This window comes from Drosophila kikkawai, chromosome 3L, assembly GCF_030179895.1.
Source record: "Drosophila kikkawai strain 14028-0561.14 chromosome 3L, DkikHiC1v2, whole genome shotgun sequence".
NCBI classification, from domain to species: Eukaryota; Metazoa; Arthropoda; class Insecta; order Diptera; family Drosophilidae; genus Drosophila; species Drosophila kikkawai.
In genome coordinates, this window is record NC_091730.1 from 4,008,328 (window position 1) to 4,022,883 (window position 14,556).

At 44.6% G+C, this 14,556-nt stretch overlaps 1 protein-coding gene across 2 annotated transcripts in view; it reads left to right on the forward strand.

The window, feature by feature from the left end:
• LOC108079773 (uncharacterized) overlaps positions 1–14,551 on the forward strand; it is a 50,352-nt gene extending 35,801 nt beyond the window's left edge. The window contains exons 3-4 of one of the 2 annotated variants that reach the window (XM_017174216.2): positions 11,464–11,982; positions 12,039–14,551. In XM_017174216.2, coding sequence (XP_017029705.1) covers positions 11,464–11,982; positions 12,039–14,125 — 2,606 coding nt within the window. In that variant the 3' untranslated portion in view covers positions 14,126–14,551. Of the gene's footprint in view, positions 1–11,463; positions 11,983–12,038 lie in introns of those variants that run through there. The other variant, XR_011444981.1, reaches the window with a different exon arrangement.
• Positions 14,552–14,556: the final 5 nt, after the last annotated feature.

Consider the following 14,556-nt stretch of genomic DNA (forward strand, 5'->3'; position numbering starts at 1 on the left):
CAGTGCACCATGGCAGCATATATACACATCCCCCTATAATGCCTATCCATCATTATCTTCGGCATTGGCGTCGGCGGTGTCGATTGCATTGCAGTGCAGTGCAGCCTCCGCGGAGCCGCAATATTTGCATGTGCAGAGCCACAGCAACACACACACAGACAGTGGCGTCCATGGAGTTACGTGTGCCTAATTATTGCTTACAGCTTGTAGAGCATTAAGGCACTGAGAGAAATTTTATAAAAATTTTATGTATATTTGGCAGACAAAATGATTAAGGCTAAGAACTTAAGCCTTTAATAAAGTCCGAAACCCACAAGTAGCACTCCTCCTCAGCTTGCTTTCCACTAGAATTCCCAACTGACTGAATATAGGTAACATTTTAAAAAGCCTTCCACTAATCTTAAACACTATATAATTATATATTTTAAACAAAGTCACATTATGATTAATTTCTTTAAATTCCCACCCTTAAATACAACCTTATATTCCCTCAAATGTTTTTTCTTCATTTTATAATTCATCTTATCATTTTCTCTCAGTGACCCCCCTCTAAACCTTTGGGCGCGGTTGGTGCCCAGTGGAGCGCTCCAAGTATTTTGCGCCAAACAAAAACATTTTCGCCATTTCGCCACAGCTTCTCTCATCTATCTATTCGATCTGCTGCTCCCGAATCCGAAATCGGAAGCGCAGCGTTTCTGGTGACTGGCTCTGGGGAGCCGGCGAAACGGAATTAACTATTCCGCAAGCCATGGAATCTCACATATGACGACACCGCCTTAAATCCAATCCATCAAAGCCATGGCATTCAATCTTGAGACGAGAGCTTTGTTCAACATTTTATGCAATGCCCGCGAAATGCGGAAAAGACATAGATTCCGAGCGTGTGTTTTTCACTTAACATTATTACTTTAATTAACTGACAAGGCATGCGAGAGGTGGCCAGGGGCCAGTGCTTAATTCGTTGCGTATTAGAAATGCATTTCATTAGCATTTGCCAGCGTTTGATTGCATTAGCATACGTAACTTGGACAATGGCTCACCCAGTTAACGGGGCGTATGCGTAACATATTGTAATAGGTGTCGCCTCTTTGTTCTATGGGGGGTAGTTTTGAAGATTTTAGGGGTGTTAGGGGGTTTTCTTGCTTTAAATTAAATTGTTTGCTTGATTTTATATAGATTTTATTTGGTTTTGATGAGAAAGGTTAATATAATTAGGCCAATTAGGGGATTTATATTTGTTATTACTTCATTTCCTTACACAAAAGGTTCAACTATCTCCTTACTTTATATATTTTAAAATCTTTACTTTTCTTATTATTAAATTTATATTATTTTACATGTTTTTTTTTTCCTTTTTTAAATGCCTTTTTTCTTGTTTGCTTTAGCTAAAAGTGATTCGAAAGTTATTAAAGTTTATAGTCGATTACCTTATTTGAAAAATAAACCTCTCCTTAAATCATAAAATATTATGGGTTTAAAATTAATTTTATACATTTATTTTACTTTAATTTTTTATACTTTAATTTTATTTACTTTAATTTTATTAACTTTTATTATATTTACTTTAGTTTTATTAACTTTTATAATATTTACTTTAATATTAGCTTTTGCCTTTATTTCATATTTACAATTCCACTTTACCATGCTGTACTTTCCATTCAATAACCTTTATTCAAACCATAACTCATCAGATTATTTCAATTAATTTCGCTGTGGGAATCGTAAAGTTATTATTATTTTATTTTACGACTTTCGGCTATTAATTGGCAGCTGGCAATCAGCAAAAATATATTATATGTATATATATATATATTTTTCTGCTTGAGTGACTGTGAGCACAACTGTACCAACTACACACATATGTATGTATCTGCACACCCACTGCCTCAGCCTCATTATTTGGATTTAATATCGCGCCCAGAATGTGCACTCGTAAAAAGCACTGAAGGACGAAAAGCACACGAAAATCCAGGCTCCAGAAGAATCCATAGCATATGGCTAATGAAACGTGGCCCGGGAAAGTTTTTGTGGGCGGAGGGTGGGGCAAGGCCAGCAGCAGATAAACTGCAGTAATAAGTAAACGCCGAAATGCGTTGTGGAAAACGTGCGCCATGAATTCTATAACTTTATGGCCATGGCCGTACTCTAATTGTTGGGAGTACCCGAAGGATGCTCCAGGACCTGTTCAACATTAAGTGCGTTGATGCCTTTTTGGCTTCACCTTTACCTTCACCTCTTTTTCTGTTTTTATGTCCTGTGCAGAGGGTATTACTTGGCAAAAAGTTTGGGTCTAGGGAAGTTTAGGCTGAAATAATGAATTTAAGAACCAATAATAATAATAATAAACTAATAAGAACTAAGATTCAATGTTTACCTTAAACATAAGATTATTTTTTTGTAGAATCAAAAGGAATACCTTCCTAATGTGGTTAGGTTTTATTATATTTTTGAAATGAAACCAAATGAAATCTCTGTTTTTAACAAAGGTTCTTTGTAATTAAATATTATTAATAATTTATATTTGTATATATTTTTTCTAAATATAAAATAATATTTGTATTTGTCTTGAAAGGGTATTTAACATTTTGTTTCCCCAAACTTAAGCCCCCACTTGAACTCCTTATCCCTTTCATGCCTGCCTCCTCAATGTTTGCCCGGGTGTAGTAATAATTTTGATCAACTTTTATAAGCGGCATCATCAACCTGTGTGTATGTATGTCCCAGGATTTTTGGGGCTTCTTGTGCAGAGGCTTTTCCAACAGCTAACAAACTAACAGCTAACAGCTGCATAAGCTCAGGCCGCCGACTTGTTGTTGGTGTGGGGACTTAGTTATGCCTGGCCATAAACTGCATGCGAAATTACCAAAAAGCAGGCACACACACACACACAGCACACTTTCCCGTTTATAGGGCCAAAAAGTTGCTCATTTACAGCAATCTGGCTGAGAAGGATAACGCGGGGGGCCGCCTAGAGAGGATGCTGCTAATAAAATGAAAGCCGAGGCGCTAACAAGCCGCAGCAGAGTTTTTAGAGGAGGAGATGGGAGCTCCGGAAAACCCAACAGGCAGGCACTGAAACTAACCCAACCAAGCGGAGTCGTAAATCCTGGCTCTGCAGCCTCATCCTCATTCCCTTGCCCAAAAAATACACAAGTCCTGCACTAGCAGCCATCCCAAAACCCAACCCGGATCCGGGCTAAGCAAACTCGTAAATTTGAGGAAATTACAACATGAAAGTCCTGGCCGGCAATGCGCGACTCTAAATTAAATAAAAATACAATGGGGTGGGCATCAAAATGGATGCACTGCGGGGAAATAGGGGTGAGAAATAATTTTCTTTAATACAAATAAACTTTATACACATTTTTTTGTTTGTTTTTTGATTTTAATGTATTTTTTAGAATTGAAAAATGTAAAGAAAAGGTTTTTACAAAAGCCCAAATATTCAATTATATTATTTTTTTAACTTGCTTAAGAAAACACTTTTTTTCCAGTGCCCAAACTTGTTGAAAAGGGGGTGAAATGCGACCAGAGAGTGCTAGTTGGTCAAAACTTTCCGCACCTGTTGGCCAAACGGAAAGGTAAGGGGACCCTGGAGCGGGTCACGGGAAAACGAGAGGATAGGCAGTCACAAAACCTGGCGTTAATTAAAGCTGCAACATAAGCTCTCGCAGGACACAGTCCGCTGATTCTGGTGGATTGCTAGAACTCCCAATAGAAGCAGGCGGGTGGTGTGTCCTGGGTGGCCACTTGGGAGTGGCGAGTGGAAAGGGGAAGCTGGCCGGGCGATAGAGCGAGCTCAGATTTGTGGCAGCAAAAGTTTGCTCGCCCATCCGGTCGAGAGACGAAAGATTTATGTCAAACTAAAGCACTTGATGGCAGAATAGTTGGCATTTAATGGCTGCATTATTGGAGTTTGTTTGGAAAGTGCCGTAACTAATGGGTCACGGCTCTGTGAGATTCAAGGGTGGATCTGCAGGTTAATGCGTACAAATTGCCATTTATCTGTGGCGAACTTTCTAGGCTAAGAGCCTAGTGCCTCTACTCACAGGTGGAAAGTCAACTAATGGCCTTGGACAGAGCTTCGAGTGGGGGAATTAGTATAACTCAATTTGTGTCAACTTCTAAAGGAGGAAGTTCCATGTCATTGGATTTTGTGGGAGTTCTATAAGAGCTCTTTTATGGTTAAGCGATCTATGGTAATGGGGCTTTCCTCTGGTTTATTATAATTACTAACACAAAAAGTGATATTGTTAGCAGCATTTTTTAAGCAAATTAAATATATCAACCTTTGGTTTTATGCCTCCCCATTCTAGGCACTGATTTTCCCCCATCAAAAGCTTAGATTTTATGGCATAACTCCTGCTTATCTGAACTCATCCTAGTTGAATCCTCTCTTGGATCCACTGCGTTCCGCTTCGTTCCGTTCGTTCTGGCCGGGAGTCAAATGTGGCGCACATCAAAGCCTGTGATGGCCATCAGGGCCACCTGTGCATGTCCAAAAAGGAGGCCCACCCAGCACCAGCATCGAGAATCAAGAACGCGAATAGAGGAGCTGCCTGGAATGGCCCCAAGGAGGGGGAGTGAGCAGCAGCTCTTTGGCTGGGGCAATAAATTTCGATTACATAATTTGTAAATTGTTATAACCCGGCGAAATTACCATGAAATCTCTCTGGCAAGGCATTAAAAAATCTGCCACTTCTGGGCGGGAATAGGAATAGAAACCTTTCTGGCTCATGGAGGAGGGTTCATAAAGTTTTATGGTGTTTGACTGGAGAGCATCTAACAAAACAATGGGCCTGTTGTGGGATGTGGCTACAGATTTGGATTTGGGGCTTTTATTCCAGCCTTGCACTTCCTGCTTGGGTGCCTGGGTGGGCAGGACCACACAGAGAGAAAATGTGTTGGAACAATTATGATTTTTATACGAAGAAAAGTCTCCTATATTTGATTAGATAAATTATAGAAAAATTCAAATAAAATAAATATCCTCTAAAATTTTTATTGAATTTCATAAAACCTGATTCGATTTTCTCTCTGTGTAGGTTACGCATCAGCGGGCGCAATTTCATAGATGATTTCTGTAATGCCGCGATTAGTTTTTATGCCCCAACCATTTGAGACCAGGCTTGAGCCTCCCGAGGAGGAGACTGCTACTCCCGCTGCCTCGCCTAATTAATGGCAAATTGAAAGAGAATCGTTTATCTGGCACTTGTTATCGCGGCTCAGTCCGAGATTCCGGCTCCCCGGAGTCTATGCTGGGCTATGGAGGAGGCCAAGGGCCATAAATCAACAGCCAATTACAATAAAAATTTATCATGCACAATAAAAAAAGAAGAGAAGCGCGAGCGCGAGCGAAAAAATGACGCAGAAATAATTTACATGGCGCATTTTTCACATTTTTCAGCAAAGGAATTTATAACAATGTCCCCAAAGGGACACCAGCAGGTCCCACCTACCTCTCCTCTCTCCCTGCATGATGAAAATTTTAATAAAGCACGCGGCATTTCAAAGGAAGACAAAGGGGACTCCATCTCCGACTCCGACTCCTCCTGTCTTCCCAAAGAACTCCTCCTCGTTTGGGGTTTTTGCAATTGCAATTGAGGGATTTTCCCATTCCCCCCTTTGGGCTTTGGATGACACTTGAAGACATATTTCCCGGAGAGGCCAAAGTGCACTTGCTCCATCTGCTCCAGGAGAGAGAGAGAGAGCTCTTCATTTGGCCCTTTTGCAGAGGTTCATCAACAGCAAACCATTTGCTGCAGATCCTGGCGAGCAAATCAAAGTGCGTGCTGCGTGCCGCTTGCTTCCTTTTCCGGGTTGGGTTAGGTCCGGATCCGGAACCAACTTTTGGTTTTGGTTACGAATTCGACGGATGCGGATTCCGGTTTCAGTTCGAGCTCAAAGTTTTCCCTCTCTCTCCGCCCTTTGCTGCCAGCTTCCTGTATTTCAATTTACATTCCGCCCGCAGGACTTATTGCTTTTTTCGCTTTGATCTTCCCCCCTTTTTATTTTTTGGGCAAAGAAAGCATCACCCCCGCTCCCAGCTGGAAGGCAGGGCTTTTTATGGCCTTCATGTCCTTTGACGCTTATCGTGACGCCTGGCGCTGGAACTGGCACCAGGACTCTGCCACTAAGGGGGGCACATTTGTCTTCCACTAACTTGATTTCGGCTTCAATGGGCCAACAAAAGCACAGAGAGAAAAATCTAAAGAGTTAGGGGTATAATTTAAATATTTTTAATAATATTTAATATATTTTTGCAAAGAAACTTATCAGTTTTAACAATTAATTATATAATTAAAATATTTTAAAATTTACTTGGTGACTTTTACATTTCATAAAGACAATATCTTTTGTGTTTATTTTTGTATTTTTTATTTAATTTTATTTGTTTCTTGCTTTTGAAAATTATATATAAATTTTTAACATTTTTTATTCGTTTTATATTTTTATTTAAATCTTTTTACCCTGTACATTTGCCCAAGCTCTTGGCCATATGGAAGGCAAGTGCTTCAAAGTTGGCCATCAAGACATAAATACGCACTAGCCGGCAGTTGTTCGACTGTCCTTGGACATGCGGGCTTAACAGGACAACAAGGACCTCTTGGCTGGTACTTTTCCTAGTTGAATTTGAATTTGAATTTGATTCTGTGGTTTGGCCAAAAGACAAGGAGCCTGAGATAAAAGTACGTCAAAGGGAGCAGGACAACAGAAATGGAGGTTTCTTTATGACATTTAAAACGAAGAAAAACTAAAGAAATACTAAAAGAAAACTGTAAACCTTAAAGAAAATTGAATTATTATTATGCTAAGTATTTATTATTATTTCTTAGGGCTCAATTTTCCCAACAATTTCCAAATAAATCCTTGAAAAATCAACCAGCCTTAATGTCCTTACCAAAATGAACCTCAAAAGAGTCCACTGCCAATTCCTTTCACCTGCAAATAGCACACTTTCATTTTAGCAGCAACTTCTCCTCCACCTCCACCTCCACCTCCTCCTTCCCCGTCTCTTACAACAACATTTAAATTTATTAAGGCCATAAAATGATATTTTTGTGGCCCCAGCTCTGTGGCAAATGGGCTCATAAATATTTAAAACCGCTTAAAACACGCACGAAAAACCAAAAACCAAAAGCTAACAAACGTTTAATTTTATTGCCCTGGCCCAGCCAACCGCATCCCCCGGCCTACACGCACAATCCCTTCCAGCTCTGTAAAAAGGGCTGCTCAATCTCCAGGCGATAAAAGTTTTTAATTCACTTTTGATCGCATTTGGCAATCGCACCTATTCAAATCTCTGAAATGTCTTGACCACCCAAAGGCCAAGAGCCCATTAAAAGCGTATAAAACTGGGCTCTCCCAATCGCAACATGATCCCGGCTAATTGAAAAGGTAAAAACTGAAATTTGTGTAAATTATTTTTGGCATAAATTAGCCATTTGATGGCTAAGCAGTGGCAGGCAGGCTTGTTAGCATTGGCACCTGAACCAGGTCCCAGCAGCTACACATGGGCCCCTGTCAACAAGGATTAGGCATCGCCTGGGATTGACTTTTTAATGGTCGGAGTAGAGGTGGCCCTGGCAGTCAATTAATATATGACTTTTGGAAAACACAGGCGTTTCTGGCCATCTTAGGCCATCAAGAAGACTTGAAATATTCTTATTCTTTAAAAATATCATAACTTTGTCAAAAAGGCATTAAATAGAATTCGAAAAGCTGTTCTGAGATAGTTTTCAGCAGTTTAATAAATCTGCATTCTGGATTTCAAATAATTTATCTACTTTAAAGGTGTGGAAATAATTTTTAAGAATTTTATCTGCAAATTAATCTTCTGTTTTTATAATTCCTAAAACTTCAAAGAACCGATGAAATATAAAAAATAAAAATTCCCTATTAAATCAGCGTGAAACCGGATGAATTAGCAACACTGCCGACTCACCTATGGACGATCTGACAATCAGGCAAGTTGATGCTGGACTTTATGGCCGCCATGGAGCAGTTGGACCAGACTGGTGGTCACTTTGATGACTCTTGACCAGGGCTAGCACTTGCTGGGTCGTAAAAGATTTGATGATCTCTCCGGAAGCTGTTTAATTTGTCTTGGCACCTCGCCTAAGTGCTGGGAGGATATGGTAGATTAAGGCCCGGGATTTTAATTAAATCCCAAAGAAATCAGGGTTTTATTTATACGTCTGCCTGGCGTTTGGTTAACCCATTAGTCGCGACAACGTCAGCTCAGTTTATACCGCGAGCAAGTAGTAGTCTCTCAGTGGCCGTTTTACAGTTGTCTGGCGGGGATCGGGATCGGGATCGGGTAGAGAGTGGTACGTCTGAGGCGCTGCCATGTTTAGTGGCAATTAAAATGTTTTTATCTTATTAGTGCGTCTTATCTGCGGCTGCCATTTAAGAGATATATGCGAGGGACGTGCGCGAAACGCCGACCAAAAACAGTTATCGATTGTCCACCAGCAAAGTCTGGGCTCTGGCCATGGAATCTGGCTTAGAGACGGAGGCCAGAGAAGAGATTAGGCTTGATTGGAAAATTTCTAGAGTTCCTCAGGAGCTGCTGGCCTGAGATTATCCTGACCTGGTTGTAGCCTTCTTAGCTAATTTCCCACATTCTAGATATAGGAACAAATATATATATGAAAAGGTTATCTGAAAGGTAAACAAATAAAAAATATTATTAGAAATCTATAGCATAATTTAGCATTTTTTATTTGTTAGAAAACACTTGAATAATTGGCCTTTAATCACATGCAACAGCAATCAATTCCAAAGGCCTTTTTAGCTGTCGGTCCCAGACACAAATCAAGTGCTCGATTTGCACGCTTCGACATTTCTCGATTGAATTATTATCACCAGAGGAGAGTCGCACTGGGCCAATGTCCACACCAGTTCAGTTCCCTGCACTCCACTCCACTGACTGGACACGGGACACCAGGGGCTCCTCCATCCTCCGAGTGACAGACAGAGCTGTGCGGTGGCTTTGACTGGTGGTGCCTTATGGAACGCGTCGGTCCGTTGACCACAATGCCCCAGTGGCCATGTTCATGTTGGGCCAACATCCCATATTTGCAGCAGGCGGGCCAACAAGTTGCAAAACAAATTTGTCAGAGAGCTGGCCATTTTTGGGCAGGCGTTGCCGCTTTGGCTTTGTGATTTGTGATTTGGATTTGTGCAATGCGTCGATGTTGCAGTTGTAGTTGCAGTCTTGGTGTTGCTGCCTGCTGCTGTTACTGTTGCTGATGTAGTTGCAGTTGCTGCTGCTGCTGCTGCTGTTTTCCGGCGCAATGTTGTCATTAGCTAATTTGGCAGCCTGCCGCCTGCGTTTAATTAGAGGGCCGCCGTTGCTGAGCTGCAGCAGGCTTCAAGACCCAGAGCAACACTTTCGATTTTTAGGCCCCTAGCCGCTGGCCACGCCCTCAATCCGGCCCTGAACCGCTTCGCTGCTGAAGAAATGCACTAGAAAAAATATTTATATTTAATCTAGATAACTTTTTCTATTAAAAAGTAAAGGTAAATACCAGCCTAAAATATTTTATAAGCTTGACCAAAATATTTATTCTAATTCCAAAGGTATTTATCTTAAAAATTAATGTTTTCTTAGTTTAGTTTCTCTAATTAATATTAATATTTCCTTTATTTCCCTGTAAATTCCCTAATTTATTGCCAGTGTGCCAGAGTGGCGATCACGTCTCACGTAGAGGCCATTAAAGGCCACAGCATCACGATCAAGTTGGATTCAAGCCAGGAGACGGACATGGAGCAGCGGCTCTGGAGCTTGGAGCTTGAAGCTGGAGCTCGTAGCTCGAAGCTCGTTGCTCCGAGTCGGCGGAGCTGAGTGAATGACTTTGAGCTGGCCTGTCGTCACACCCCCATGTAATCCTCGCACGATCTCTGCGCTTGAACCTTTTTGATTAGGGCCGGGGCAACCCGACTGACTGACTGACAGACCCCGAACACTGCCCCCTTTTGGGGCTGGAGATCCCCCGCAATGGAATCGCCACGCCAAAGGTCGTTAAAGTCGCCGCTGGGCCCGCAGATTTTTGCCTTCTCTAGATCTTGTGGCCTCTTGGCTCAGGGCTCAGGGCCTTGTCCTTTCTGCGCTTCATCATGGCTTAGTTATGATCTCTGGGAGTTTCCCTTTTCAAGAGTGTTTCAAAAGGGTTTACTTGACTTTTGGGTTGGGTTTGTTTATGTATAAAGAAAAATTAAAGAAAATTTTACTATAATAATACTAAGCTATATAAAATAGTATTTTTAATATTTTATAATACCCTCTTAACACATAATCAATATTAGTTTCTTTTCCTCTAGACAAAGCTGTCATCCCCATAAATATATAATGATGGCATTCCTTGTAACCATGTTGCTAATTTGTCACAATTTGTCTGCTGCAATTTCTCTGGCCATAACTCGTGAGAGGGTAACCAGGCGGATAGTCGCATCTCGAATCCCAGCCAAACCTGACTTTATTTTCTCCTCCATTGAAACGTTGTGCAAATGTGCTAATCCGCAGCAGAAAAAAAAAATAAAGCCAAGAGAGAGGCGATCCAATATTTGGTACGAGTATTTCCTTTTTTTCCTTTTTTTGAAATACCATCACGTTTCGACATTTTACTACTCACTTGTGGCACGATGTTGCCATTGAGCATATCAGTTTGGAATTTTATTGGCCACGCTTCTTGCATCCTCGTACCCATACCCATACCCGTCCTCATCCTCATCCTCATCTTCATCTTCATCCTCACCTTCGCCTTTGCCTTTGCTTTTGCTGGCTGATCTTGGCCTTGATAGCCGCATATAAAGGCGATCCTCTCCTCGATTCCCGATCTCTCGCTCTCTCTCTGCCTGCTCCTGACATTTATATTGGCAAATATTTTAAATATTCCCTGCTCCCCCCTCTCGGTGTGGGAGTTGTCCAGGCTGCCCAGCTCCAGGTGTCGTTATCGCTTCTCAATGGTCTTTACGGCCAGCAGCTGGAGTGGGTTAGGTTAGCCCCCAAAAGACAGCCGACGGACTGCACAGACTCCACATCAGTGTTTCTGAATTGAAGGAATCTTTAATATAATTGGAATTTTTATTGTCATGTGAAGAGTGCGAGCGGGTACTGGGTGAGTGGTTAGTAGTTGATGGGTTTAACACTGAGTGGTGTCTATTGGGGGCGGTCTCAATCAAGTCGGGGCTTTATGGGGGTTGAAGGCTTTGTAATTTTAATTAAAATGGTTTTTCAATTATTGATATAAGGGTTTTTGTAAGGGGTTGCCAACTAGGAATCACTTTTATACCCATTCAGGGTTATAATTTCAGTCATAAGCAGTGACCCTATAAATCATATATATATTTTGATCGTCCATTTAAATTCGAATTCAAATTTGGCTGTTTAATTTATGTATATTTTAAGTATTATTTCTTTAAGTAAATTGTATTATAATTTATTTAATTTTATTGCAGTTACCTCGGCGTCACCCACATATCGCCATAATGGTGGCGATGCCGTTGGGAGCGTTATCAACGATGTTCCAGCCACGGAAGGCAGCCTGCCCCTGAGCACTATAGAGCTGCAGGCCCGCGAGAACGACTACGTGTTGGAGGAATCCGCCTTGAGAGTGCCCATCTCAATTCAGTTGCCGCCGCCGCCGCCGATTAATTACTGTGCTCTGCCGCTGACACCGCCGCCCAGCTATACGGAGAGACCCAGACCAGCAGGACCAGGATCGCGGGATGCCCTGCATCCTGTCATACCACTGAGATCGGCAGCTGAAGTCACAGGAGCAAGTGAAGCAGCAGCAGCTGCAGCAGCAGCAGCACGTCAGCAGGCGCGTCGCCGAAGAAGACTCAGGGAACTGCAGCAGCAGCAGCTTCGGTTTGCTTCCAGCACTGACAGCAGCTCCAGCAGCTCTGAATTCAGCTGCTCCGAGCTAGGAGGCAGTGCCAACAGACGCCAGCGTCGCCGCAGGCGTGGACTGAGGGGTAAGCTCGCAAAGAAGATATCCTATAAAACCCACTTAAAGCTCCTTCTTCACCAGATGCCTATTGTCCGGACCTGTTGCACGCCTGCGCCCTGATCCTTCAGCAACCCGGTAGCAGCGACAGTTCCGTGGGCAACTTCACGGCCACGCCACCACCTCCAGCCGATCCAGCTCCCACTCCCGCTCCCAATCCCGAGCAGGAGAGCTTCGATTACAGCTCGGACTATGTGGAGATCGATGATCTGCTGCCACTAGTGGCCGGCGGGCGAGCCAAGAGCACTCCGCAGCTGGCGATGGGTCAGAACCTGAGCCTGCGACGGCCGCGCATCTCACTGACCTGGGTGCTCCGGGAGCAGCAGCAGCAGCAGACACCCCAGACGCAGGCGGCACCCCCAACGCCACAGAAGGAGTCGGTGGCGCATCATGAGGATGAGACGGCGCAGGAGCCCAAGGAGAATGAGGTGCTGGTGGTCAGGACAGAGCCTGTGCCCACGCAGCTGGATGTCACCAAGAAGCGGTACAGGGTTAAGCAGCTACCGAGCGGCGGAGAGCCGCTCAACGGGTATGCCACCACGCCCACTGCCCATCAGGCGCCGCCCAACGGGCACCTGGGCAACCATCAGAAGTTCTTCAGCAACCAGAACCTGCTGGACGTGTCCAGAAGCAATCAGAACGGCGGACCAGTGGCCGCCGCCTCCACCAAAGAGCTGCTCTTCGTGTGCACACCACAACGGGCGCCCAGGAGCGATGGTCACAGCGAGGCCTTGCTCTTGGCCAGGAAAAGGAATGAGATACGCAAAAAACTGGCCACCAGACTGCAGCAGGCGAGATCCAGTGGATCGCAAGCGGGCGAGGCCAGGGGTTCGGTCACTGGGGCGGAGTCACTGAAGTGCACCTCCTACTCGGAGCCCAGTTTGGTGGCGGCTTCGGAGGGTGGAGGAGGAGGAGGAGGTGCCGGCGGAGGCTCCTCTGCTCCCCAGCAGCAGCAGCGTCGTCATCGCCACCGCAAGCGGAGGGATCGCAATCGAGTGCAGCGCTTCGGCTACGAAATCCACAACGTGGATGAGTTTCTTTCGCGCTGCTCGCTGGCCACGCCGGGCAACATACCCGTGGTCCTGGCCACGGCCAGCACTCTCTACCAAACCCGGCCTGGCGGCTACCAGCTAGAGATCCCCCTGCCCCTAGGCATGGTGGTGAATGCGGTGTTCAAGAACCAGAACTGGCTCTATGTGCAAACACCGCACGCGGAAGAGGGCTATGTGGGTTATGCCTGCTGCCTGCCCCTGGGGATTCTGCCGCAGCAGGCGAGGGCTGGCTCAAGGAGCACTCCCTGCTGGGAGTCCAATGCAGATGTCTTTCCCCGGCCATGTGGCAACATGACCGACTCGGAGAAGGAGATCCGACTGAGGGGCGGCACTCGTTCCGATGGAGCACGCACGCCACGCAGTGCCAAGCCTGCGGAGGAGCTACTCAAGATCAGCAACACCGCCATCAACAACAATAACAACAACAATCACAGTAGCAACAATAACCAGCTGGCGAAAGGCGGCAGCACGGCAAACTCCTTGTATGGGGAGCAGCAGGTGGATAAGCTGTACCTGCGAGCCGCCTCCAAACCCCGTCTCGTGGAGAAGGCCTATGCCCAGCTGCGATCCACTCGCCAAGTGGCCTCCGGTTCCGCTTCGGTCAGAAGCGGGGCATCCCAGGACGAGTATGTGACCCTGCAGCAAAAGTCATCGAAGAAGTTGCCCAATCCCACCCTTCAGACCCACCTACACCAGTCACAACCCGCCCGTAGGCTCTCCAATGTGTCCTACATTACCAACGGCCAAAATGGCCAGCATTTGCATCCAAAATTCGTGCCGCTGCCGCCGCCCTACGAGCACAAACCAGCCAAGAACCAGGCGGAGGCGGAAGCCAGCCTGAAGGCGCTGCGCCGCCAGCAGGAGGTGGGCCAGCGGCAAACTCTAGTCGCCATCAATACGGACTACATCACGGAGAGCATTGCGGTGCACAAGGGCGAGATTGTGACGCTGTGCGAGTGCCGCGAGTCCAAGGATCAGCGTCAGTGGTTCTACATAAGGACGCGGGATGGACGCGAGGGCTTCATACCAGCCGAGGTGGCCGGGCATGGCTACCTGTAGGTAGGAATGGGAGTTATCACTGAGATTTATCTTGGGATTATCATCCTTTCCTCCCTCTGGATTCCCCTTAAACCGATCACCACCACCAGTCAAGCTCTACATTTAAATCAATTAGCATTATATCCATCAACATTAAGCACCTTCATTCGCTCTTAATTAGTACGCTTCTAGTTGTAAACTGTACTCGTAACTCGTAAATCCTAACTCGTAACTATTATCGGTGTCCGTAATTGAATACTTGTGTAATTTGTGTATGTGTGAGCGTGTGGATCCTCCGCCAGGATCTTGTATTTATCATCTAGCCTAGCATTACCGAGTAGTCTCTATGTAATAGAACACTTGCTAAACGGAAATCAAAGACGAAAGCGCTGAGGGAAACTATTTATAAAGATTACTGTACTTGATGCTTCTACTAAATAAAAATTTAAATA